At 44.6% G+C, this 24702-nt stretch overlaps 3 protein-coding genes across 3 annotated transcripts; all 3 read left to right on the top strand.

The window, feature by feature from the left end:
* Positions 1-767: 767 nt before the first annotated feature.
* Positions 768-1805, top strand: LOC306791578 (uncharacterized protein; the record flags this gene model as incomplete). Its single annotated transcript, XM_079288369.1, has 2 exons — positions 768-974; positions 1165-1805. Exons 1-2 carry the CDS (start codon positions 782-784, stop codon positions 1803-1805), a joined length of 834 nt encoding a protein of 277 aa, XP_079144495.1. The 5' UTR covers positions 768-781.
* Positions 1806-2496: 691 nt separating this feature from the next.
* Positions 2497-10391, top strand: LOC306791577 (uncharacterized protein; the record flags this gene model as incomplete). Its single annotated transcript, XM_079288368.1, has 2 exons — positions 2497-2764; positions 8667-10391. The coding sequence occupies 2 exons, from the start codon at positions 2497-2499 to the stop codon at positions 10292-10294; spliced, it is 1896 nt and encodes a 631-aa protein (XP_079144494.1). The 3' UTR covers positions 10295-10391.
* Positions 10392-14068: 3677 nt separating this feature from the next.
* LOC306791575 (uncharacterized protein) lies at positions 14069-24207 on the top strand (the record flags this gene model as incomplete). Its single annotated transcript, XM_079288365.1, has 2 exons — positions 14069-14354; positions 22122-24207. 2 exons carry the CDS (start codon positions 14069-14071, stop codon positions 23519-23521), a joined length of 1686 nt encoding a protein of 561 aa, XP_079144491.1. The 3' UTR covers positions 23522-24207.
* Between the last annotated feature and the right edge of the window lie 495 nt (positions 24208-24702).

Here is a 24702-nt window from a genome sequence, read left to right as displayed (position 1 = left end):
AAGGGTGAAGTGGGCGTGGCCAATCACAGAAACTCCCAAACGGCTTCATGTAACACCACAAAACTTTGTAACAATGTTGGCAGCGAGTGCCCTCAAGTTTCTTCATTGATTGCATCTGATGAAGCATTGTGAACATTTCACACATGTTCTACTGTTGAACCCCGGCACTCTGCATCTGGAAAGCCTTGGGCTGTTGACCATTTTGGGCAAATGGATTGCACCATATTTCCTTATTCTCTCATCTGGGTGGGGCTTCCTTTTCTTGACTTCCGGATAGAATTCTTCATCACATGAGTCGCTCTGTTCTCGTTGACATGCCTGTCCCTGGGTTATCAGTTCCTCAGCAAAGAGGAGTTTGAACTCCAGGTACTGGCATGTGTTCTTTGCAGGTCGTTGTCTGTACTGAAGCCATGAGTTGGTGATGATCAGTAAAGTGAAGCAAGGCTTGTTGCTTCATCAGGGCCCCGTTCCTCGTAGTGGTTCACTAAGTCGATCAAATGTCCTATTAGCAGCCTAAATGAAGGAGATGATTGAAGTCAGGCTGTCTCGGTTTCTCTGAGGCTGATCCTCTCAAACAGTCTCGTTAATTCGACCCAGACGATCAGGATGATCTAACCCTGAACCTGGTCATAAAGTCCCGATGTTACACACTCCGTACACTAGGCGGCGGTATAACCCTTAAACGATGGTTTGTAGTCCTCCAATAACCTGAAAGAAGAAGGACTCCGGAAGTCTCCGTGTTGTTGTTACTCTCCGTTAGCATCGTTAGCACCGTGAGAACATGTCCCGGGTCCAGAAGATCCGGGTCTTCGTCACTCAGCGGCTCAACGCGGCGCTCGAGGACATTTTGGGAGTTTTGGAGAAAACGATCGTTCAGTACGAAGAAGAAGCGGCTCTGAGTCGCGAGGTGATCTCGCGCCAGCACGCGCTGCTCTGCGCGCTCCACAAACCACTGATGGAGCTTCCGTCCGCAGGTGAGGGTGAGGTCGAGGTCCCGGTCCAGGTTTACCTGTGACCCTTAAAACTCAGACCAGGTCCAGGTGTTACACACGTCCCGGTCCAGGTTTACCTGGGACCAGGTTCAGGTGTTACACAAGTACCTGGTTCTGGTCCAGTTGGTTCTGGTCTGACTCAGAGGCTAAATATTGTTCTACTTGTTTACAGACGCGTTCACACAGCAGCTGATGAAGAACCAGGAGGTTCCCCCTGAACACCAGGACCAGGAGGGAGAGCAGCTTCTCGACCTGGACGAGGCCGACATCATCCAGTTCACCTTAAGTGCTGGGGGTGCAGCGCGGTCCAATGAGGACCTGGACCTATCAGCTGCTAGGACTGCCCGGGTAAAACCAGGAGCCTGTTGTCCAGATCAGGAGGTCCACTTGGTCTCGTCTGAGACCGAAGACAGCGAGGACTACAGTAAAGACTCCACCGACACCAGGTCTGCTCCAGACCAGCAGAAACCAAAGATTACTCGGAGATCAGCAGGACCCTCCTCCTGCAGAGTCTGCAGCCGGACCTTCAAGACCCGCCGATTCCTGATCCACCACCTCAGAGCTCACCTGAAGGACTCAGAGTCCGTCTGTGGTCTTTGTGGTGAACGGTTTGAATCCACACAGAGTCTGAAGATCCACATCCAGACTCACCGGACCCCTCGGAGGAGGACGGGGGATCTGGAGAACCAGACCAGGACCAGGTCCCAGCAGCCAGAGAGCAGCCGGAAGAACGTCAGTGTGAAGAAGAAGAGTCTGAGGTGCGAGTCTGGTGAGGAGGGACGACGCTCACAGAACAGGAAGAAGAAGACGTGACGTCACTGAGACGTGGCGTTGTTTATTGTTTCCATGGTAACGTCTGGTTTGTTTCTGAATTCTAATAAAAACATTTTATACAAACAAACAAAGTCCTGATTATTATTATTAAAGAATATCATGAATATTATATATATATATATATATATATATATATATATATATAACCCTAACCCTAACCCTGAACATTGTGTCTCTTTAAATCATGACGTCATCTTTAAATACACTGATATTTAGACGAGTTTGGTCTAAAGTTCGTTCTGTGACGTTTTCACATCGAAAAGTTAAAAAACGTGGTGTTGTCTCGTGCTGGTAGCAGCCAGCACACAACGGGGTGATTGAAAGTGCTTCACATAAAACCATTAAAAGCATCAAAACACAAGGCAACAGAAAAGGAGATTTAAAAACAACGTTCATTAAAACACTAGAAAGCAGTGTACGAAATAAAACACAGGAGTGAAATGCAGAAATGTATTAATATCCTTCAATCCGGTTTTCAAGTAAAGGCAGCAAACAGAAAAGTCTTCAATCTGGATTTAAAGGAGCTGAGGGTACAGCAGACGGTATGACGAGATGACGTAATACCCGAACGTAAGGAACGTCTGACGCAAAGACGCTCATTCCGGGGAACCCGGAAGTGTACTCTCGTTGTTTATATGCTCCTCTTTGTTCGGTGGAAGTTCCCCTAAACATGTCCAAAAAACGGTCGAAGAGCATCGAAAACCGGAGCCTGCGGGACAACCGGAGCCTGCGGGACAACCGGAGCCTGCGGGCTGCGATCCACGAGCATCTGTCTGCGGCCGCGGAGGAGATCTTCTGTCTGCTGAAGGAGCGACAGACGGACGTGGAGCTGAAGCAACGCGTCACGGAGCGGATCACCGCGGCCGTGGAGCTCATCTTCACCGCGTTAGGAGCCTCTAGAGCGGCCGAGAGACAACCGGAGGAGCCCGCCGACAGAGGTTCGTGTCCCGGATGTAGTCGGTTATAGTAATATATAATAATGATACTAATAATATAATATACAATATAATATATAATAATAGTATACTATACACTATAATATATAGTAATAATAATGATACTAATAATATAATATATAATAATAATAGTATACTATACAATATGTAATATATAATAATAATAATCAGAATCAGAATCAGAACCGTTTATTGCCAAGGATGTTTGCACCTACAAGGAATTTGTCATGGCGGGTGGTGCAAAACATTAAACAATAACATTAAACAATCAACACAGTGCAATAAATAGAAACATATTAAAATGTACAATAGAATATAAAAGAGTATAAAATAAAGTGCACAACAAACAGATAACAGGACTGTAAACAAGTGTAATGTAAAGTGTTGAGTGTGTTTAACCATAGAAACATAGAGGGATGGGCAGCGGAGTTATGGTAGGAGGCTGTCCTGAGGATGAGTCAGTGGGGTCCAGGCCTCGTTCCTCGTAGTGGTTCACTGAGTCGATCAAATGTCCTTTAGCAGCCTAAATGAAGGAGATGATTGAAGTCAGGCTATCTCGCTTTCTCCGAGGCGGATCCTCTCAAACAGTCTCGTTAATGCGACCCAGACGATCAGGATCAGGATGATTGCGCGTGCCCGTCCTACTTCTAAAGGGGGAAGCGTGGATCACCCAAACCATGATGTTCTAACAGTCCAATGTGAAATAAAGTCACAGAAAGAGCCTCTTTGTTCTCCGCTGACGAGCAGGAGATGATCATGAACGCATATGAGGAAGTCAAGACCGTAATCACAGCAAAATATAACAGCGGCACCGCTGAGAGGACCAGACAAGAAGCACGGCAACACATCAGACACGTTCAATGCGTCAGTGTTGGAAATGAAGCGGCTCATTTTAATGCCTCATCAGCCCAACCAATCACATGACATGTCTTTATGTGCTGCTGGCAGTAGACTTCATGATGCATCATCCAATGAGATCTACAGCGACAATAATGATCTCAACTCTTCAGAATAACAATAAAAACAAGCCCAACGAGGATCCAATGACACTCATTAATATGAGGACATGTGTGCTGTATGCCTCATGCATCATGTACTGTATGTGTGTATGTACATGTGTGTGTAGATCACATGTAGAACTAGCAGTGTGAATGTGTGTGTGTGGGCGGATCAGTATGTGTGTGTGTATTATTCATCATCAGACAATTCAATCAACTGAAGCAGTGAAGATCAATAGTGTGTGATTCTCTGTGTTCTCATCATGATCCACCTTCATCATGTTCTACAGTAATGATGTGCTGCTGTACTAATAACACTCATATCATTATGAGTGCTTTAACCTCATGTATGCAACCAGCCATCAAGAGGACATGAGAGCAAGTACACACTAAGCACACACACATGACTCAGAATGCTGAGTCAGCACAATATGTGCCATGGTGACGTGATGAACACATCCGTAAGTTTATTAAGCGCCAAATCAACTTGACCAACAGCGCGGCATGCAGCGGCTTTCCCCATGTTCTCCGCATCGCCGACACTACAACAACGCAGCACTCGCACAACAGCTCAAGGCTGCATCCAGTCTGTGGGACAGGCAGTGTGGTGTTCAATGTCTGCTCCAGAAGCTCTGGAAAGAAATGATTCCTTGTGGGCAGAATGGACAGCGCTCGTATAGGAAGTCATCGTGATGTGATGACGGATCTTGGCGATGTGGAAGAAGTCTCTCCCTATAAAACGCTCATCTAACTAATATCCTCCTTCATCAGTGGATCTCTGAGGAAGGGAGCTGCACATTAATGCAACAGAGGCTTCTTAGTTTGCTCCGCTGCTTTAAGGATCACGTGTGTCTCACTTTACATGCATTTCATCAACTCCCGTATAACCCCCAGTATATGCGCAAGCGCATCAGACTACCGTATGTGACGGGAGCGGCCATGTTTTCTGGGGGAGTTGCAGCTTATCCAGCTACCTTCAGTTAGCCTGCGCTGGAGCAGGTTCCAGCTTATGGATGTGTTGCCATGGTGATTTTTCCAAACTTGCTTCGTGGAACCGAAAAGCCTGATTTATGTCATCTTATCCTGAACAGTATCCGGCTCTGAGAACTTCAGGAGTTTAACAGACGGGTCCTCTGAGGTGCAGTCGTTGGTGTAGAGGGAGAAGAGCAGTGGGGAGAGACCACATCCCTGGGGGGTCCAGTGCTGATGGTCCGGGTGCTGGATGTGGTGTTTCCCAGCCTCACCTGCTGCGTCCTGTCAGTCAGGAGGTTAGTGATCCACTGACAGGTGGAGGCTGCACAGTGAGCTGGAGAGTTTGGGTGGAGTATCTCCGGGATGATGGTGTTGAACGCTGAGCTGAAGTCCACAAACAGAACCCTTCATATGACCCTGGGGAGTCGAGGTGTTGCAGCATGTAGTGCAGTCCCATGTTGACTGCATCATCCACCGACCTGTTTGCACGGTAGGCAAACTGCAGGGGGTCCAGCAGGGGTCCTGTGATGTCCTTCAGATGGGTCAACACCAGTCTCTCAAAGGACTTCATGACCACAGACGTCAGGGCGACGGGCCTGTAGTCAGTAATCCTGTGATGGAGGGTTTCTTGGGGACCGGGATGATGGTGGAGCGTTTGAAGCAGGAGGGCACTTCACACAGCTCCAGTGATCGGTTGAAGGTCTGTGTGAAGATGGGTCCAGCTGGTCAGCACAGACTTTTAGGCAGGAGGGGGACACACCGTCTGGACCTGGTGCCTTCCTGATCTTCTGTCTGTGGAAGCGCCGACTCACATCCTCTTCACAGATCCTCAGTGCCGGTGGGGGGTCGGTTGGGAGAGGTGAGGAGGAGGCAGGGGGTGTAGATGGTTGTTTGATGGGGCAGGTGGGGGGGTGAGGGTAGGCTCAGGTTGGATGCAGAGTTGTCAAATAGAAACGATCACCGTCCACACGGGAGTTTCAGCATTATTCTCAAGTTGATCTGCAGCCACATGGCAGCCTTCGAAGGTGGACAGCACGTGACCATTAACGTGCACTGGGCATGCGCGTGACGGTGTAAACAGGAAGTGGATTGCTTGCTTTGTTAAAAAATAAAAATAAAGTAATAAAGTAGTCTTTAATAATGAAAGGTTGTATTTGATACTTACGATCTTCCTCTAAAATCTTCCTCTACAAACTCAAACAGACAGTTCGTGGAAAGTTTTAGAAGTTTTATTTTTCAGACGTAGTTACAGCGCTGCGGCTCTCTCTCTCTCTCTCTCTCTCTCTCTCATATCAACTTTACTTTAAAATCAACACTTACACGGAAACGTTTACTCGATTATGGTCCATAAATGTGGTCAACACACGTCGATCACTCGCTTCCTCTGTGTTGTTGTCTGTTGTTGCCGTGGGGCTGATGAATGTAACGTTAGCTCCATTGAGGTATTCCTTCATGAGATCCGGCATCAGGGGATAAGCTGGTCACCCAGCAGAGACACAGGGACATCATCTTCGCCCTCTATCAAGTCTTTAGGGCATATGGGGGCATTTGCTCCATCTTTTAGGGCACAACATCATGCAACAGGTCCGACTCGCTTGCTTCTAAGCTAATTTTAACATTACCGCCAATGGGGAAATGCTAACCGCGATTAGCATTAGCGAATATAATATATCTTCGTATATCTTTTCATGAAGAAATACTTGCAGACTAAGGTCTCTCAAGGCTACCAAATGGAAGAAGTAAAACGAATCAGCGTCGATCACTCGTTTCCTCTGTGTTGTTGTCTGTTGTCTGTTTGTAGCTCGTAGCGCTGAATAGCATTTATTGCTAACTGTAGCTTCAGACAGCCGCTCTGTGGGGGCTGATCGCCGATGGTCAAGCAGCTCGCTAATCGCTAGAAAAACAGCTGCTTCCTCCACATAAATGCAGACTTTTTACTGCACAGCAGCTGCTAGTACAACAAGTAATACAGCGTGCACAAAAACGGCTGATAGCGTCTCTGGACTCGGGAATTGTCGCTCATCGCTCGAAGAACATCTCGCCTCCTCCGCCTGTAGGCAGTAGCAGCATTGTAAAATGACGCATTTAACTCCACAATAGCTGCTCGTACAGACAACACAGCAAGCAAGGCTTGCCATTCGTTATCCATGTTGAAATCCAGGTTTATTGTTGTAGAATGTGCAAAAGGTTTTATTTGGCACACACATGTCCCCACAAAGACTGATGTATGATGTCACAGTGTCAGTGAGCTCATCCAGGTCTGTAGCAGCAGCCTCACAAACACTCCAATCAGTGCAGGCGAAGCAGGACTGGAGCTCCAGCTTTGCCTCGTTGGTCGATCTCCTCAGTCTTCACCTCAGGCTTTGCAGATTTTAATTTCTGCCTGTAGGTCTGGAGAAGATGAACCAGACAGTGACAGAGTCCCAGAGCTGCACAGGGGACTGAGTGAGATGTGTCCTTTATGGCAGTGTAGCAGTGGTCCAGTGTGTTTGTCCCTGGTGCTACACTTCATATGCTGTCTGTATTAAGATGCTGTCTGTATTAAGATGCTGTCTGTATTTAGGCAGTTCTTTGCTGAGGTTTGCTCTGTTGAAGTCCCTGAGAACAATGAGCAGGGAGTCTGGGTGTTTGTGCTGCATGTTGGTGATCTGCTCAGCAGGTGTTGGAGGACCTCACTAACAGGCCTGAGGATGTAGACACCGACCAGAATGAACGAGGAAAACTCCCGCGGTGAATAAAAAGGTTTACAGTCCAGTGAAGGCTGCATGATTCCTTTGACACTGACATCAGTACACCAACCTTCGTTTATGTAGAAGCAGATTCCGCCTCCCCTCCTTTTCCCCGACAGCGCCGTTACGCGCTCCGCTCGGAGGAGTTGGAAGCCCGGCAGATGTAGTGCGCTGTCCGGGATGTGCTCACCGAGCCAGCTTTCAGTGAAGCACCGGGCGGCGGATCTGCTGAAGTCCTTTTGTAGTTTGTTGAGGAGCAGCAGCTCATCCATCTTGTTGGCCAGAGAGCGGACGTTCGCCAGGCGAATTGACGGGAGCGCAGTTCTGAGACCCCGTCGACGCAGATTAACGAGCGCTCCTGCGAGCAGGAGCGCGGGAAGGAAGACGCTTCCTTCGTCGGCGTCTTCCTTCGTCGGCGTCTCCGATAAATTCAGAGTAGAGCCGCTGCTCCCCCAACTAAAATCGGATGATTCTTCCACAAGAGAAGTGGACCTAAAACCGAAACCTGTGACGGAGAACGTGTGACAGAACGATTGCTGTTGGTTGCTGTGGAGGCTTCAGTCTGCCCCACAGAGAGAAGGCCGGAGCGCATGTTCCAACTGCTGTTTTCAGTGGCGTCGCTTCTTAATAAACCTACCAAAACTGGTTTACAATTGAAAAGAATTTAATCCTACTGAAGCTAATACAATTACACAATGAAGTACACTCCTAACAGCATCGATAGATATATATTCTCTGCGCAGAGAGGCATTTTACCCATCATCCCAGCCGGGAACCACCGCTGTTCCCATCTCAGGAGGACAAAGAGACCGAAAACCTCTCCAGTCCTCCCGCATACAGTTTGAAACCCCTCCCCTTTTGTCTATCTCAATTCATATTGGCTAACTTCAACCGTCTCCTCCTCCTCGCAGGACCCTCGCACGGGTGTGATCTATAATTGCCTGTCTAGAAATCTCTCTGTCCCTACGGCTCACTCTAAATACATTCAATGACTGTCTTTTATGGCTTAACCCGTCTATGATCAACATTCTATATAAAAGATAAGAATTTGCAACTTTTGGCAAAAGCTTCACAGAAAAGGTGCTACAAATTCTATGCCACGATGACTAGTTCCTTCAGGTTAAAGGTGTTTATGAAGCATCAAAGTCTCAGAGAAGATTTAAACTGTTTGTTTCTTTCTTTCAGAGGTTCGTCTCTCTGATGAACATCTGAAGCAGGACGACCTAGACCAACTGCAGGACCCTCTGCCCAGCACTTCCTCCAGACCAGACCGTGTTTCTGAACCAGACCGCCAACCGGACTCTCCGGACGATCTGGCCGGCAAGGAGGAAGAGGACGAGAGCGACGAAGAGGCGCCCCCTCACTGCTGCAGAGTGTGCGGGAAGTCATTCAACAGAAAAGGCTTTTTGATGAAACACCTGGAGAAACACTTAAAGGAGGCGGAGTGTGTTTGCGGTCTGTGTGGCGAGCATTCGGAGTCCACCGACGGTCTGAGGCTGCACCTCCAAACGCACCGCGACAGCAGCAGGACCTGCCACATCTGCAGCAAGAAGTTCCCCTCCATCCGCGCACAGGAGACGCACCTGAGGCTGCACACCGGAGAGAAACCATTTAGCTGCCACATCTGCGGAAAAGGCTTCAACCAGAAGGGTAACATGGTGACACACATGAGGATCCACACAGCAGAGAAGCCGTTCAGGTGCACTTTGTGTCACAAAGAGTTCAGCCACACCGGCTCTCTGGAGCGACACATGAAGGTCCACGACGGACAGACGCCGTTCAGCTGCAAAGTCTGCGGCAAAAGCTTCAGCAAGAGTGCTGAGCTGAGGCGACACGTCCGGAGCCACGAGTCCACCGACGCGCCCGCCGCCAGGAGCAGACGCAGGAAACCGAGTCTGACTCCTTCTCACTGCTGCAAGGTCTGCGGGAACGCCTTTCACAATAAAGGTAACTTTGTGCGGCACGCAGAGACTCATTTAAACGATCCCGAATGTCGCTGTGGCGTCTGCGGAGAGCAGTCAGAGTCCTCAGAGAGTCTGCAGATTCACATCCAGAGCCATAGAGAAACCAACAGGATGTGTGACATCTGCGGGATCAGCTTCAGGGACATGGAGATCCACATGAGGACACACACCGGCCAGAAACCCTTCAGCTGCAAAGACTGCGGAAAAGACTTCCCCAGGAAGGGCTCTCTGGAGAGACACATGAAGCTGCACGCCGCCGAGAGGCCGTACATCTGCGAGTTCTGCGGGAAGACTTTCATTGAAAACACCGTCCTGAAGAGACACATCAAGAGCCACACGGGAGGGAAGCCCAGGATTTACTCCTGTGACATCTGCAGCAAAACATTCACCATGAGCCAGCATCTGGACGTGCACAAGAGGATCCACACCGGGGAAAAACCGTACACCTGCAGGGTCTGCGGGAAGAACTTCCGGCAGATCGGCAACCTGGACTCCCACATGAGGATCCACACTGGCGAGAAGCCGTTCATCTGCAGCCTCTGCGGGAAGAGATTTCGCCAGAAGATTTCTCTGGAGACGCACGAGAGGTTCCACAAGAAGGAGAAACCGTTCAGCTGCCAGCTGTGCAGCAAAGGCTTCGTGCAGAAGATCGACCTGAAGAGACACATGCTGACGCACACGGGTGAGAAACCCTACAGCTGCAGCGTCTGTGGGAAGAGCTACCAGGAGAAACGCTCGGTGGTCTCTCACATGAAGATCCACGCCGGAGAACGAGCCGTAAGGGTCTCCGAGGGGACGCCGAACCTGAACCGCCAGGAAGGAGTTCACACTGACTTCATCCAGCTGTGACCTCCGTCCAGCTGCATGTACACACACATACACATATACTCGATTAAAATATATATCTAAGTTTAAACCTCTTCAATCAATATTTACTGTTCAAAAATACAACTAATTCAACATGATGTCATGTGACTCTGAGGACGTTTGAATCATTTCACATGTAAATAAAACATCTGGAGAGAAGACAATATCAGCATTCAATATGTCAATATAATCAATATAACAGCTGGTTCATAACGTTTATTGTGGTTTATGAATAAAGTTTTATTCTGTCTGTTAAAGTGAAGACTTTTAAATTGAAGCTGAGGCAAGGCAAGGCAAGTTTATTTGTATAGCACATTTCAACAACAAGGTAATTCAAAGTGCTTCACATAAAACCATTAAAAGCATCAAAACACAAGGCAAAAGAAAAGGAGATTTCAAAAACAATTAAAAAACAGTGTAAGAAATTAAATGCAGTAGTAAAATACAGAAATGCAGGAAATTGATAAATATATGAATTGAATGTGGTTCAATTAAAGGCAGCAGCAAACAGAAAGGTCTTCAATCTTGATTTAAAGGAGCTGAGGGTCTCAGCAGACCTGCAGCTTTCTGGACTTTGTTCCAGATATGTGGAGCAGAAACACTGAACGCTGCTTCTCCATGTTTAGTTCTGACTCTGGGAACAGAAAGTAGACCGGTCCCAGACGACCTGAGGGGTCGGGATGGTTCATAAGGTAACAGGAAGTAGACCGGTCCCAGACGACCTGAGGGGTCGGGATGGTTCATAAGGTAGCAGCAGATCAGAGATGTATTTTGGCCCTAAACCATTCAGTGCTTTGTAAACCAACAGCAGGATTTTAAAGTCAATTCTTTGTTGGACAGGAAGCCAGTGCAAAGACCTCAGAACTGGAGTGATGTGGTCCACCCTCCTGGTCTTAGTGAGGACTCGAGCTGCAGCGTTCTGAATCAGCTGCAGCTTTCTGACGGACTTTTTACAGAGACCTGTAAACACACCGTTACAGTAGTCCAGTCTGCTGAAGATAAATGCGTGGACAAGTTTTACACATCCTGTTGAGACATAAGTCCTCTAATCCTTGATATATTCTTCAGGTGATAGTAGGCTGATTTTGTAATTGTCTTGATGTGGCTGTTCAGGTTGAGGTCTGAATCCATAACTACACCTAGATTTCTGGCTTGGTTTGTGGGTTTTAACATCAGTGACTGAAGCTGAGCGGTGATTTTCAATTGTTCGTCCTTGGTACCAAAAACAATTACTTCTGTTTTATCTTTGTTTAATTGAAGAACATTCTGGCACATCCAGTTGTTGATTTGTTCAATGCAGTTACCCAGCCCTTGTATGGGATTATAGTCCCCTGGTGACATAGTTATGTAGATTTGTGTGTCGTCTGCATAATTATGATAACACACTTTGTTGTTTTCCATAATCTGAGCTAGTGGAAGCATGTAGATGTTGAACAGAGGAGGCCCCAGTATTGAACCTTGGGGAACACCACATGTCATTTTAGTCAGCTCTGATGTGTAATCAGCTACAGACACAAAGTATTCTCGGTCCTTCAAGTAGGATTCAAACCAGTTAAGTGCTGTGCCAGAGAGTCCCACCCAGATGTTTAGTCTTTCTAGGAGTATGGCATGGTCGACCGTGTCGAATGCAGCACTGAGATCCAGTAACACTAAGACTGAACTTCTGCCATTGTCTATGTTCAAGTGGATGTCGTTGAAAACCTTAACAAGAGCAGTTTCAGTGCTGTGGTGCTGTCGAAAGCCTGACTTGAAAACATCAAAGCAGTTATTTACGGCCAAGAAGTCGGTCAGCTGTTGGAAAACCGCTTTTTCAATTATTTTACTTAAAAATGGGAGGTTTGATATTGGCCGATAATTTTTCATCGTTGCGGAGTCTAAACTAGCCTTCTTTAGGAGTGGTTGAATAACTGCAGTTTTTAGGGCTTGTGGGAAGACACCTGAGAGAAGGGATGTGTTTACAATTTGTAAAAGATCAGTGGTCATGCAGTTTGAAATATTTTTGAAAAAGTGTGTTGGTAGAATATCCAAGCAGCAGGAGGATGACTTCAGAGTCAGGATTTCTTCTTTCAGTTACCCAACATTCAAAGTAAACGTTTATTTATTATTAGATCATATATTATTTATAATTAATACAGTTCAATTTGATAATAAATATTGTTGAGATATTATTCAACATAACTTAATTTATTTGATTTGTCGGTCAGCTGTTGACATACAGACGTTAAGGCTGTTGGCTAATTCAATAACAGTTGGAATGCTGTTTCGCATTCCAAGTATTGTTATCCTGTTTCTTTATTCCTCTTTTTATTATATTTCGTCCGTCCCCTTCTTCATTTTTTAAGCTACAGAAACCATTCAAAAATATTAAAATGTTCAGCTCTTTAATGACATTTATGCTATGACTTTTCACTGTTCTATCTCTTATGCTTTTTGAATTATTAAGCTTTTTGCAATTTTCCTTTTGAATGGGATTTCAATGGAGAATATTTTCAAATCCTCTTAAACTTTTTCAACATTCAAATCCTTCTACTTCCTCATACTTTCAGCTACAGACACCATTTCAACTTTAAAATGTTGTATGTGTATGTATATGTATACATACGTATGCATGACAAAACGCTGGACTTTATTGAGCCAAAGGGACATTTTGATAGCTAGCACAGTTTTCGTAAAGTCACAGATTAAGTTTCAGGAAAATTTGGGGTCCGTTTCAGATTTTATAATGGGTGTGTATTGCACGGAACATTCCGTGCTAGAGCGATGACATCACGGTCAGAGTGGAGTGGAGCATAAAAAGTATTCTGTGATTTTTCCAATCAAATTGCTCCAGCTCCATTGTTGGTCAAAACGATAGGACATGTTGTGCTGGTCGCAGTAAAGTGTCTGTGGAATCCAACGGATTTACACATTTGGCTCAAAGAGCCGCAGAGCGACATGAACTCCAACCAGCTGCTCCATCAGACTCCATGTTAAATATCACCACTCATTTCTCAAAGAAAGCAGACGGGACCAGTTTTGTATTTTGCTCTGGAGCTCACATTTTTAATCACAAACATAAAAACCACATCAGAGAGTTAGGCAGAGTCTTATGTCTCTCATTTTGAAAAGGAGGCAGGAGTTTTGTTCAAAATCACTTTACTGTGTTCGATGGGTATCTCCTAACAACTGGAACGTTTGAGTCAGCCTCTCCAACACACACACTCGCTCTCTCTCTCTGTATGTCTGTCTGTCTGTGTCTCTCTCTCTCTGTCTGTCTCTCCCCCTCTCTCACCCACCCAGTCCCGCCCTTTCAAAATAAAAGCCCCATGGAGTAACTATCTTAACATGAAGCTCAGAATGAGGTTCACCAAATAAAGTGTATATTACTACTTCAATAACTGGGACAGCCGTGGCTCATTGGGTAGAGAGGGTCGTCCGGCAACCACAACGTTGGCAGTTCGATCTTTGGCTGCTACGAGTCGTGTGCCGAAGTGTCCCTGAGCAAGACACTAAACCCCTAACCGCTCCCAATAAGCTAGGGATGGGTTAAATGCAGAAGTTACATTTCATATATATGTACCTGTGTATATGTAAATGACGACTATTATAAAATTGTATTTGAATTTCATATCAGAGCACTCCTTGTTGTTCGCCCTCCGGCCCAGCAGAGTTCGCTGTTCGCTTCGCTCTCCTCAAAGCGAACCGTTGTTGACGCGGAACTCCGTGTGTGTGTTCGCGGCCCCGCTGGCTCTCTTTGTCCGCAGAAAAATTAGCAAAATGTGCGCCGTGCGGCTGCTGCGGGTGTCGGTACACGAGCGGCTCGGTGCCGCCGCCGAAGACGTTCTGCTGCGGGTGGAGAAAGGAGAAGAAGCGGCTGGAATCCCGACGCTGAGAGCGCTGCTCACCGAGCGGCTAACGGCGGCTGCGGAGGAGATTGTCGGTCTGTTTGAGGAAACCGTGGCGGAGTACGAAGACCGAGCTGAGCGGTCAGAGCGGGAGATCCAGAGCCAGAAGAGGCTGCTCGATGCCGTGCTGAAGCCGGAAGTCAAGCTGCACCGAGCAGGTGGGTCCCGAGGAGAGGCCCGGAGATGTTGTTAGCTAACGCTAGCGGAAGATTAGCTAACATTTCTCCTGAACGGAAACATTGTGTCAAATCTCTGAGACACACTGAAGCCCATAATATGTATAAACAGATAATTATTCATATTAAACAAACTAACTCTGTTAGCTGCTAACAACCACAAATCATGGGAGCTGTGGTTAATACTGTACCATTAATACTACAAAGCTAATACTATACCACTAATACCACAAAGCGAATACTACAAAGCTATAATACGATACCACAAATAATACAAAGCTAATACGATACCACTAATACTACAAAGCTAATACTATGCCACTAATACTACAAAGCTAATACTATACCGCTAATGGAGTGGTCTCACCGACGTCACGATCTCCTTAGTTACGAGGTCGGTCGGCCATGTTGGAGTACATACAGAACCTACATGGCGGCGCGTAAACAAGGAAGTGCGGCGAAAATACAATACTTTGAATCACTGGATAGTGCATCAAAGGTTCGCTACCTGGCCAAATTGAAGGTTATTGGTAACTTGGATCCCTATACGATGAGTGCAGATGGTTTCAGTGCCGATCCTACTTATCTTCCATCGGTAAACTACGCCAACATCTACACGTATCTCGTGAACACCCCGAGTCCTTACACAAAAGACGAGTTGGAGAGCTACAAAGGGCTCGACGCTTATAATCAGTTTGTCAGTGGATGGGTCCGAGACGTCAAAGCAACGGTCGTCGGGAATTCTCATCTCGTCATTGGGAGGGTAAATATATACAGATCTGGTCAGATATTTAGCAATATTCAATGTTTACTCAGCGCAAACAGAGACGTGTGTTTGTTTACATTGTACATGCACGTCATTGTGTGCGTGTGTGTAGGAATTCACTTTCAACTAACTCCTAACTTCATCCCCCCCCACACATATATATATATACATACATATATATATGATCCGACGTTAAACTCATATCAAGCAATGCTGAGGCTGCATCTCTGTGTTTCGCCTGTTGTACACGCTCGACACGTCTCTGGTACCGACTGCTGTCACGGGCCGATGAAGCTTCGGTAACCTTCTCATGTAAAAGTTTAATTTATATTTCCTTTATTAAATACTGTTCACAAACGAATTTGTAAATAAAATCACTGACCACTTATAAAGTGATGCGCACATACTCTAGTGTACGCCAAATTCCATTCCTTTATATCTCGAGAGATGCGTGACAGCCATTTCTCACGACGTCGCTTGGATAGCTCCTTCGTGTCATTTCCTTGATGTGTAATGACCGCTGGCAAACGAAAGAATGATTTCTTGTCTCTATCAGCTCTGCTGCCACAACCAAAGACAGCACAAAAGTTCACCACCGATAGGTTATGCGACTCAGCCGTGCATGCCAGTGGCTTTGTGTGTACTCCAACATGGCCGACAGCTAAACTGTGACGTCACACGAGACCACTCCATACTACAAAGCTAATACTATACCACTAATACCACAAAGCGAATACTACAAAGCTATAATACGATACCACAAATAATACAAAGCTAATACGATACCACTAATACTACAAAGCTAATACTATGCCACTAATACTACAAAGCTAATACTATACCGCTAATGGAGTGGTCTCACCGACGTCACGATCTCCTTAGTTACGAGGTCGGTCGGCCATGTTGGAGTACATACAGATCCTACATGGCGGCGCGTAAACAAGGAAGTGCGGCGAAAATACAATACTTTGAATCACTGGATAGTGCATCAAAGGTTCGCTACCTGGCCAAATTGAAGGTTATTGGTAACTTGGATCCTTATACGATGAGTGCAGATCGTTTCAGTGCCGATCCTACTTATCTTCCATCGGTAAACTACGCCAACATCTACGCGTATCTCGTGAACACCCCCAGTCCTCACACAAAAGACGAGTTGGAGAGCTACAAAGGGCTCGACGCTTATAATCAGTTTGTCAGTGGATGGGTCCGAGACGTCAAAGCAACGGTCGTCGACAATTCTCATCTCGTCATTGGAAGGGTAAATATATACAGATCTGGTCCGATATTTAGCAATATTCAATGTTTACTCGGCGCAAACAGACACGTGTGTTTGTTTACATTGTACGTGCATGTCATTGTGTGCGTGTGTGTAGGAATTCACTTTCAACTAACTCCTAACTTCATCCCCCCCCCACACATATATATATATATATACATATATATATATATATATATATATATATATATATATATATATATATATATATATATATATATATATATATATATATATATATATATATATATATATATATATATATATATATATGATCCGACGTTAAACTCATATCAAGCAATGCTGAGGCTGCATCTCTGTGTTCCGCCTGTTGTACACGCTCAACACGTCTCTGGTACCGACTGCTGTCACGGGCCGATGAAGCTTCGGTAACCTTCTCATGTCCAAGTTTAATTTATATTTCCTTTATTAAATACTGTTCACAAACGAATTAGTAAATAAAATCACTGACCACTTATAAAGTGATGCGCACACACTCTAGTGTACGCCAAATTCCATTCCTTTATATCTCGAGAGATGCGTGACAGCCATTTCTCGCGACGTCGCTTGGATCGCTCCTTCGTGTCATTTCCTTGATGTGTAATGACCGCTGGCAAACGAAAGAATGATTTCTTGTCTCTAACAGCTCTGCTGCCACAACCAAAGACAGCACAAAAGTTCACCATGATCGATAGGTTATGTGACTCAGCCGTGCATGCCAGTGGCTTTGTGTGTACTCCAACATGGCCGACAGCTAAACTGTGACGTCACACGAGACCACTCCATACTACAAAGCTAATACTATACCACTAATACTACAAAGCTAATACTATACCGCTAATACTACAAAGCTAATACTATACCGCTAATACTACAAAGCTAATACTATACCGCTAATACTACAAAGCTAATACTATACCGCTAATACTACAAAGCTAATACTATACCGCTAATACTACAAAGCTAATACTACAAAGCTAATACTATACCGCTAATACTAGAAAGCTAATACTATACCGCTAATACTACAAAGCTAATACTATACCGCTAATACTATACCGCTAATACTACAAAGCTAATACTATACCGCTAATACTACAAAGCTAATACCATACCGCTAATACTACAAAGCTAATACTATACCGCTAATACTACAAAGCCAATACTATACCGCTAATACTACAAAGCCAATACTATACCGCTAATACTACAAAGCCAATACTATACCGCTAATACTACAAAGCCAATACTATACCGCTAATACCATACCGCTAATACTACAAAGCTAATACCATACCGCTAATACTACAAAGCTAATACTATACCGCTAATACTACAAAGCTAATACTATACCGCTAATACTACAAAGCTAATACCATACCGCTAATACTACAAAGCTAATACTATACCGCTAATACTACAAAGCTAATACTATACCGCTAATACTACAAAGCTAATACTATACCGCTAATACTACAAAGCTAATACCATACCGCTAATACTACAAAGCTAATACTATACCGCTAATACTACAAAGCTAATACTATACCGCTAATACTACAAAGCTAATACCATACCGCTAATACTACAAAGCTAATACTATACCGCTAATACTACAAAGCTAATACTATACCGCTAATACTACAAAGCTAATACTATACCGCTAATACTACAAAGCTAATACTATACCGCTAATACTACAAAGCTAATACCATACCGCTAATACTACAAAGCTAATACCATACCGCTAATACTACAAAGCTAATACTATACCGCTAATACTACAAAGCTAATACTATACCGCTAATACTACAAAGCTAATACTATACCACTAATCAGACAGCATCCCTCACTCCAGGCCGTCTTTGATGAAACTCTCATCAGACAGGCCCAGAAGATCATTTCAGACCCACTCATATCCTCCACCCTGAATACCAGCTCCTCCCCTCAAGCAGACGCTTCAGAGTCCCTCAGTGCAGCTCAACCGCTTTAAGAACTCTTTTGTCACCTCGTCCATCAAGGCCCTGAATGGCAAGCTAGCCAGAGCTTAACCCTGGAACACCGATTTTAATTTAATTTAATATCTTAACTACACACTACTGGTGCGTTGTACAATGGGCAGTGTGACATGTGTTTGTTGGCCGGTGGCAGTCTTTGTAAGTACTGTAGGTACTGTGTGTGCGGGTATGTGGACTGGCAACAGTCTGTGTATGTAATGTATGTATGCCATATGTTATTTGTATTGTATTGTTTTTTAACAGCAGACACCACACTGTATGTATGTTTCGAAGACAAATTTCCTTCGGGACAATAAAGTCTATCTTATCTTAATACTACAAAGCCAATACTATACCATTAATACTACAAAGCTAACACTATACCACTAATACTACAAAGCTAACACTATACCATTAATACTACAAAGCTAACACTATACCACTAATACTACAAAGCTAACACTATACCACTAATACTACAAAGCTAACACTATACCATTAATACTACAAAGCTAACACTATACCACTAATATTACAAAGCTAACACTATACCACTAATACTACAAAGCTAACACTATACCATTAATACTACAAAGCTAACACTATACCACTAATACTACAAAGCTAATACTATACCATTAATACTACAAAGCTAACACTATACCACTAATACTACAAAGCTAACACTATACCACTAATACTACAAAGCTAACACTATACCATTAATACTACAAAGCTAACACTATACCATTAATACTACAAAGCTAACACTATACCACTAATACTACAAAGCTAATACTATACCATTAATACTACAAAGCTAACACTATACCATTAATACTACAAAGCTAACACTATACCATTAATACTACAAAGCTAACACTATACCATTAATACTACAAAGCTAACACTATACCACTAATACTACAAAGCTAATACTATACCATTAATACTACAAAGCTAACACTATACCATTAATACTACAAAGCTAACACTATACCATTAATACTACAAAGCTAACACTATACCACTAATACTACAAAGCTAACACTATACCATTAATACTACAAAGCTAACACTATACCACTAATACTACAAAGCTAACACTATACCATTAATACTACACCATTCGGGGTGTAACGGTTCACAACATTCTCGATCGGTTCAATACGATACAGTGGTGCCACGGTTCGGTACGTTTTCAATACAGCAAAAAAGCAGAAATGCCAAATCTCTGGTGAGACTCTTGAGGGGCGTGTCTGAGTTGATTCTCTGTTTGGGCTTTTTTTTCTTTGACAAAGCAGGATGGTCTGGAGAACTGGGCTGGTGAAGGAGTAGTGTCACGGGGCTCAATAGCATTCAGCATGTTGGTGCAGCCTGGTTCATCACCAGAGGAGGGATGAACCTTTCACCTGTTTGAATCAGGAGGGAACAGATACCGAGACGCTGCGGGAGAGTCTGTAACCAATATCACGTGACTCTTCACGTACACTGGGCTGATGGTGCCGGTGTAAACAGGAAGTAGATTGGTTGCTTACTTAAAATAATACGATGGAGTAATAAAGTAGTCTTTAATAATGAACGGTCGTGTTTGATACTTAAGATCTTCTCTAAAAATCTTCTTCTATGAACTCAAATAGACAGTTTGTGGAAAGTTTTAGAAGTTTTATTTTTCAGACGTAGTTACAGCGCTGCGGGTCTTGCTCTATCTCTCTCAACTCATATTTACATTAATATTAACACTTACACATGAAGTTTACTAGATTATGATCCATAAATGTGTTCAACACTCGTCTCTCACTCGTTCCCTCGGTGTCGTCGTTTCTGTTCTCACTCGTCGCTCTGCTGGTGGCTGAAGTCTGTCCTACTGGAGAGCAATCCATGTTTTGTTCCTTTATAGTTTATGTGTGTTAACTTGTTAACAAAATAAACGTTGACAAAATAAACATTAATAAGAAAAGGAAAGTCCTCCGGTTTGTGTCCGTCCTCCTCAAAGCCTCTAACCGTGACTTCAGACGTCCGCTCCGTAGCGCTCATACCTCCGCTGGACACGCCGCTCACTGATCTGCTTCCTCAGAAATACAGACTTTAACTGAACAACAGCTGCTAGTAAAGACAACAAGGTCAACAACACCCGTCATCAGTTGTTCATGTTCAATTGACCTGGTAATCGATCGGTAATCAAGACTGTTGTTGTTTGTGAACATCCGGGAACGGTCACGTGATAGGAGCGTGGCGAATCAGGGATACTATACTACACTTCACTCTAATTCGAAACCACTCATACTACGAAGCTAATGTCACCTAGACGAGTTACACTGTGCACCTCGGACAAGTCATAACAGAGGTTTTTTGTCTCCTTCATCACTCGTCTTCTCCTGATTCCGTCACAGCAACCGCCTCCAGTTCTTCCCCTCCGTTAGAAATCTTGCCCTGCTTGTTGATCTGCGTCCTCGCCCTCCATCTTCACTCGGGCTCCCTGTCTCAGTGACGTGAAGAACATATGACAATGACACAATCTCACAGTATGAATGTGAATATACAAGGATACATTTCAAATTATGGATATGATTGATTTTACACAACTATATTTCAAGACACAAATACATTTTTCTCCCACATTCCCCCCTTCATGACTCGCGTCACTCATACGAGACAAATGTTAGAACCTCCTGCTGGTCTTCAGGTCCGTGTACTTTTGTTTCTTCTATGTTTTAATTTTCATTGGTCGGTTATCAAACATAATAAAGCGCTTATGCCTGCGTTTGTGGACCTGCTACTGTCCTCGTGTTTTCTCTGTAATATTTCACTGTATAGTTACTGAATCGGTTGACAACTAGTTAACGTACTGAATTTACTTTCTCTGACTCTTTTAACTTCTAGCTGTGGGTCCCCGACTGGGACGTGTCGAAGTGTACCTGAGCAAGACACTGAACCCCCGGCTCCCCGGGGGCCGATCAATGGCAGCCCACTGCTCCCTGTATACAGGGGATGGGTCAAATGCAGAGACTAATTTCCCCCTTAAAGGGATAAAGATAGTATGTATTCTATTCTAATGCTACTAAACTAATACTACACTGCTAATTTTAAGCCTTTAATACAGCGAAACCGGTATTACACTACTGATACTACAAAACGTATTCCACAAAGCTAATATTGCACCGCTAATAATACAAAACTTATACTTCATTGCTAATTATAAATCACTAATACTACGAAGCTAGTACTACGCCACACATTTTTAACCGTTAATGCTACACAAAGCTAATACTTTAGCTTCATGTATTCTCTATCCAGCTGAATTATTAGATTAAGTTACAGTATGAGCTTTAGCTCCAGAAATAACTTTAACTTCAGTGTTCGCATTAACTTTTAGCCTAAGTATGAGCTTTAGCTTCAGTGTTAGCCATAGCTTCAATGTTGCTTTAGCTTCAGAATCAGCTTTAGCTCCCATTATGACATTAGCTTTACTATAAACTTTTAGCTTCAGCTTTAGCTCCAGTATTAGCGTTATCTTTAAGCTTTAGTATTAGCGTTTCACTTCAATAATAGCTCTAGCTTCAGCATTTTGTTTTGCTTCTGATTTAGTTTGAAGTGGAAGCCGACCTTGTTTCCATCCTGCAGCTTCTAAACGGCCCAAAGCACCACGGTGTCGGTGCAGCAGCTGGTAGAACATTAACACTAATGTGTGTGTTTCCTGTTTCCTGCAGACATCCAGCAGCTGTTGGAGGATAAGGAGCAGCAGGAGTGGAGCTCCAGTCTGGACCAGGAGGACCCAGAGCCCCCACACATTAAAGAGGACCAGGAGGACCCAGAGCCCCCACACATTAAAGAGGACCAGGAGGACCCAGAGCCCCCACACATTAAAGAGGACCAGGAGGACCCAGAGCCCCCACACATTAAAGAGGACCAGGAGGACGCAGAGCCCCCACACATTAAAGAGGACCAGGAGGACCCAGAGCCCCCACACATTAAAGAGGACCAGGAGGACCCAGAGCCCCCACACATTAAAGAGGAACAGGAGGAACTCTGGACCAGTCAGGAGGGAGAGCAGCTTCAAGGTCTGGAGGAGGCTGATATCAAGTTCTTATTCACTCCTGTGAAGAGTGAAGATGATGAAGAGGAAGCTCAGTCCTCACAGCTTCATCAAAGACAAACTGAACAGATGGAAACAGAAGCTGATGGAGAGGACTGTGGAGGACCAGAACCAGACAGGAACTCAGATCCAGATAGACATCCAGTTAATGAAGACGATTCTCTGGACTCTTTTGAAACCGACGACTCTGATTGGTCACAAACCAATGAAGCCCAATCGGGTGTCGAGTCTCAGAAACACAGCGAAGTCTCTGAGAGCGACGTCGGCTCTGCAGCCAAAGAGAGACCGTTTCCATGCTCCTATTGTGGGAAATGTTTTAGCCTGAAGGGCAACTTGAACAGACACGTCAGAGACCACACGGGCGAGAGGCCGTTTCCGTGTACCGGCTGTGATAAGACGTTCAAAGACAGCGGCTCGTTGACTGCTCACATGAGGTGTCACACCGGAGAGCAGCCGTACAGCTGCTTGTTCTGCGGGAAGAACTTCAGCGGACGAGGGAACATGACCCGACACATGAGGATCCACACTGGAGAGAAACCCTTCACCTGCTCGCTGTGTAGCAAAAGCTTTCATGTGAAAGAACACCTCAACAGACACATGAAGTACCACACGGGGGAGAAACCCTTCAGCTGCTCCATCTGTGGCAAAGGGTGTGCTCAGAAAACAGACCTGAAGAAACACATGAGAGTCCACACGGGAGAGAAACCCTTCAGCTGTCCCTTCTGTGGGAAGTGCTGTGCCGAAAAAGGGGACTTGACCAAGCACATGAGGGTCCACACAGGGGAGAAACCCTTCAGCTGCAACGTGTGCGGGAAAAGTTGTGCCCAGAAGGGGAGCCTGAAGATCCACATGAGGGTCCACACCGGAGAGAAACCATTCAGCTGCTCTGTCTGCGGGAAATGTTTTACTGTTACAGGACATCTGAAGAGACACATGAAGCTGCACGGTGGCGGGGCAGACGGCGGCGGGGCCGACGCGGATTCCCATTCAACCAAAGTAGAACAGGAAATTTAACCTTTGAACACATCGTGATGGTCCTCCAGTCAGAAGACGTGCAGCCATGTTCACAAAGCTTTTCATGTCGTGGGCTCAGAACCTGACTGTCATTGATGAAGTGATCGAAATTATCAGAAATACATTCATTGATGATGTAGAACACAACATCAATGAAGCCAAAAACCTGAGACCAGATCACAAGTCCAGTTGGTCCGGTATAGATGTATTTCGATGGCTGCTGAGGAAGGTCATCGACAGTAACAAGTCCCGTTTCTGGACCTTAACCCGAGACTTTGTCAGGACCCATCAGGTCCAGACGTCAGACCAGGTCTGAAAGCAGAACCCTTGGTACCCGTTTAGACGTGCTGAACGTTGTGATTCTGAGGAGGTTCATTTACTTTATGGATCCAACCCCCATCGGACCTGAACTTCAGGTTTGTGCTAAACGGGCTCCTGTAGTCAGCAGAGCTATGCGTTGTGGGATGTGAAGTGAAATTGACGCTTCTGGACATGGACGGCTTCTTTATCCAACCTAGGTGTCCGAAATGGAAAATGTGGGTCTTTAAAATAATAAATACGGTAATATCAACAGAGATTTGAACAAAATGTTTTACTTTTACTTTGTGGTCATCTTTAGTGGTGATTTGCAGAAAAACACAGAAATAAATTATTGTATTTATTGAAAAATACACTTTGATTAAACATTTTAGGGGCATTAGTAGTTTTATTTCTGTATATTAATCAATTTGGTGTGTCAGGAAGTTAACAGCTTAAATTGATCCCATGTTTATTTTATATTGTCTGATCAAGACAAATGTTGCTCTGCTAACAGCTAACCATAACTAGTTAACGTTAACTGGCTAACTTAAACTAGCTAACCTTTACCAGCTAATGTTAACTAGCTAACGTTAGCTCTCCTACAGATTTGTTGTTCATGTAACATTTCCAGGATCAGATATTAAAAAGAATTAACACTGAATATTTATTTATACATTTTATTTATTTCTTCTGACCACAACACAGTTTACTGTTCAGACAGGTTTCAAGTCCAGGATCCAGAGTCCCATGATCCATTTATATATTGATCTGTGATCAGCATCGAGTATCACACACACACACAGGTGTGTTCATGCTCTTAATATCAGGCTGAATCATAACATGTTTGTAGAATCATGTTGATAATTTGAGGTGAAGAAGAA

Source organism: Melanostigma gelatinosum (assembly GCF_949748355.1).
Source record: "Melanostigma gelatinosum genome assembly, chromosome: 17".
In the NCBI taxonomy this organism is placed as follows: Eukaryota; Metazoa; Chordata; class Actinopteri; order Perciformes; family Zoarcidae; genus Melanostigma; species Melanostigma gelatinosum.
Note: the sequence above shows the minus strand (reverse complement) of the source record. Positions and strands in the feature narration are given on the sequence as shown.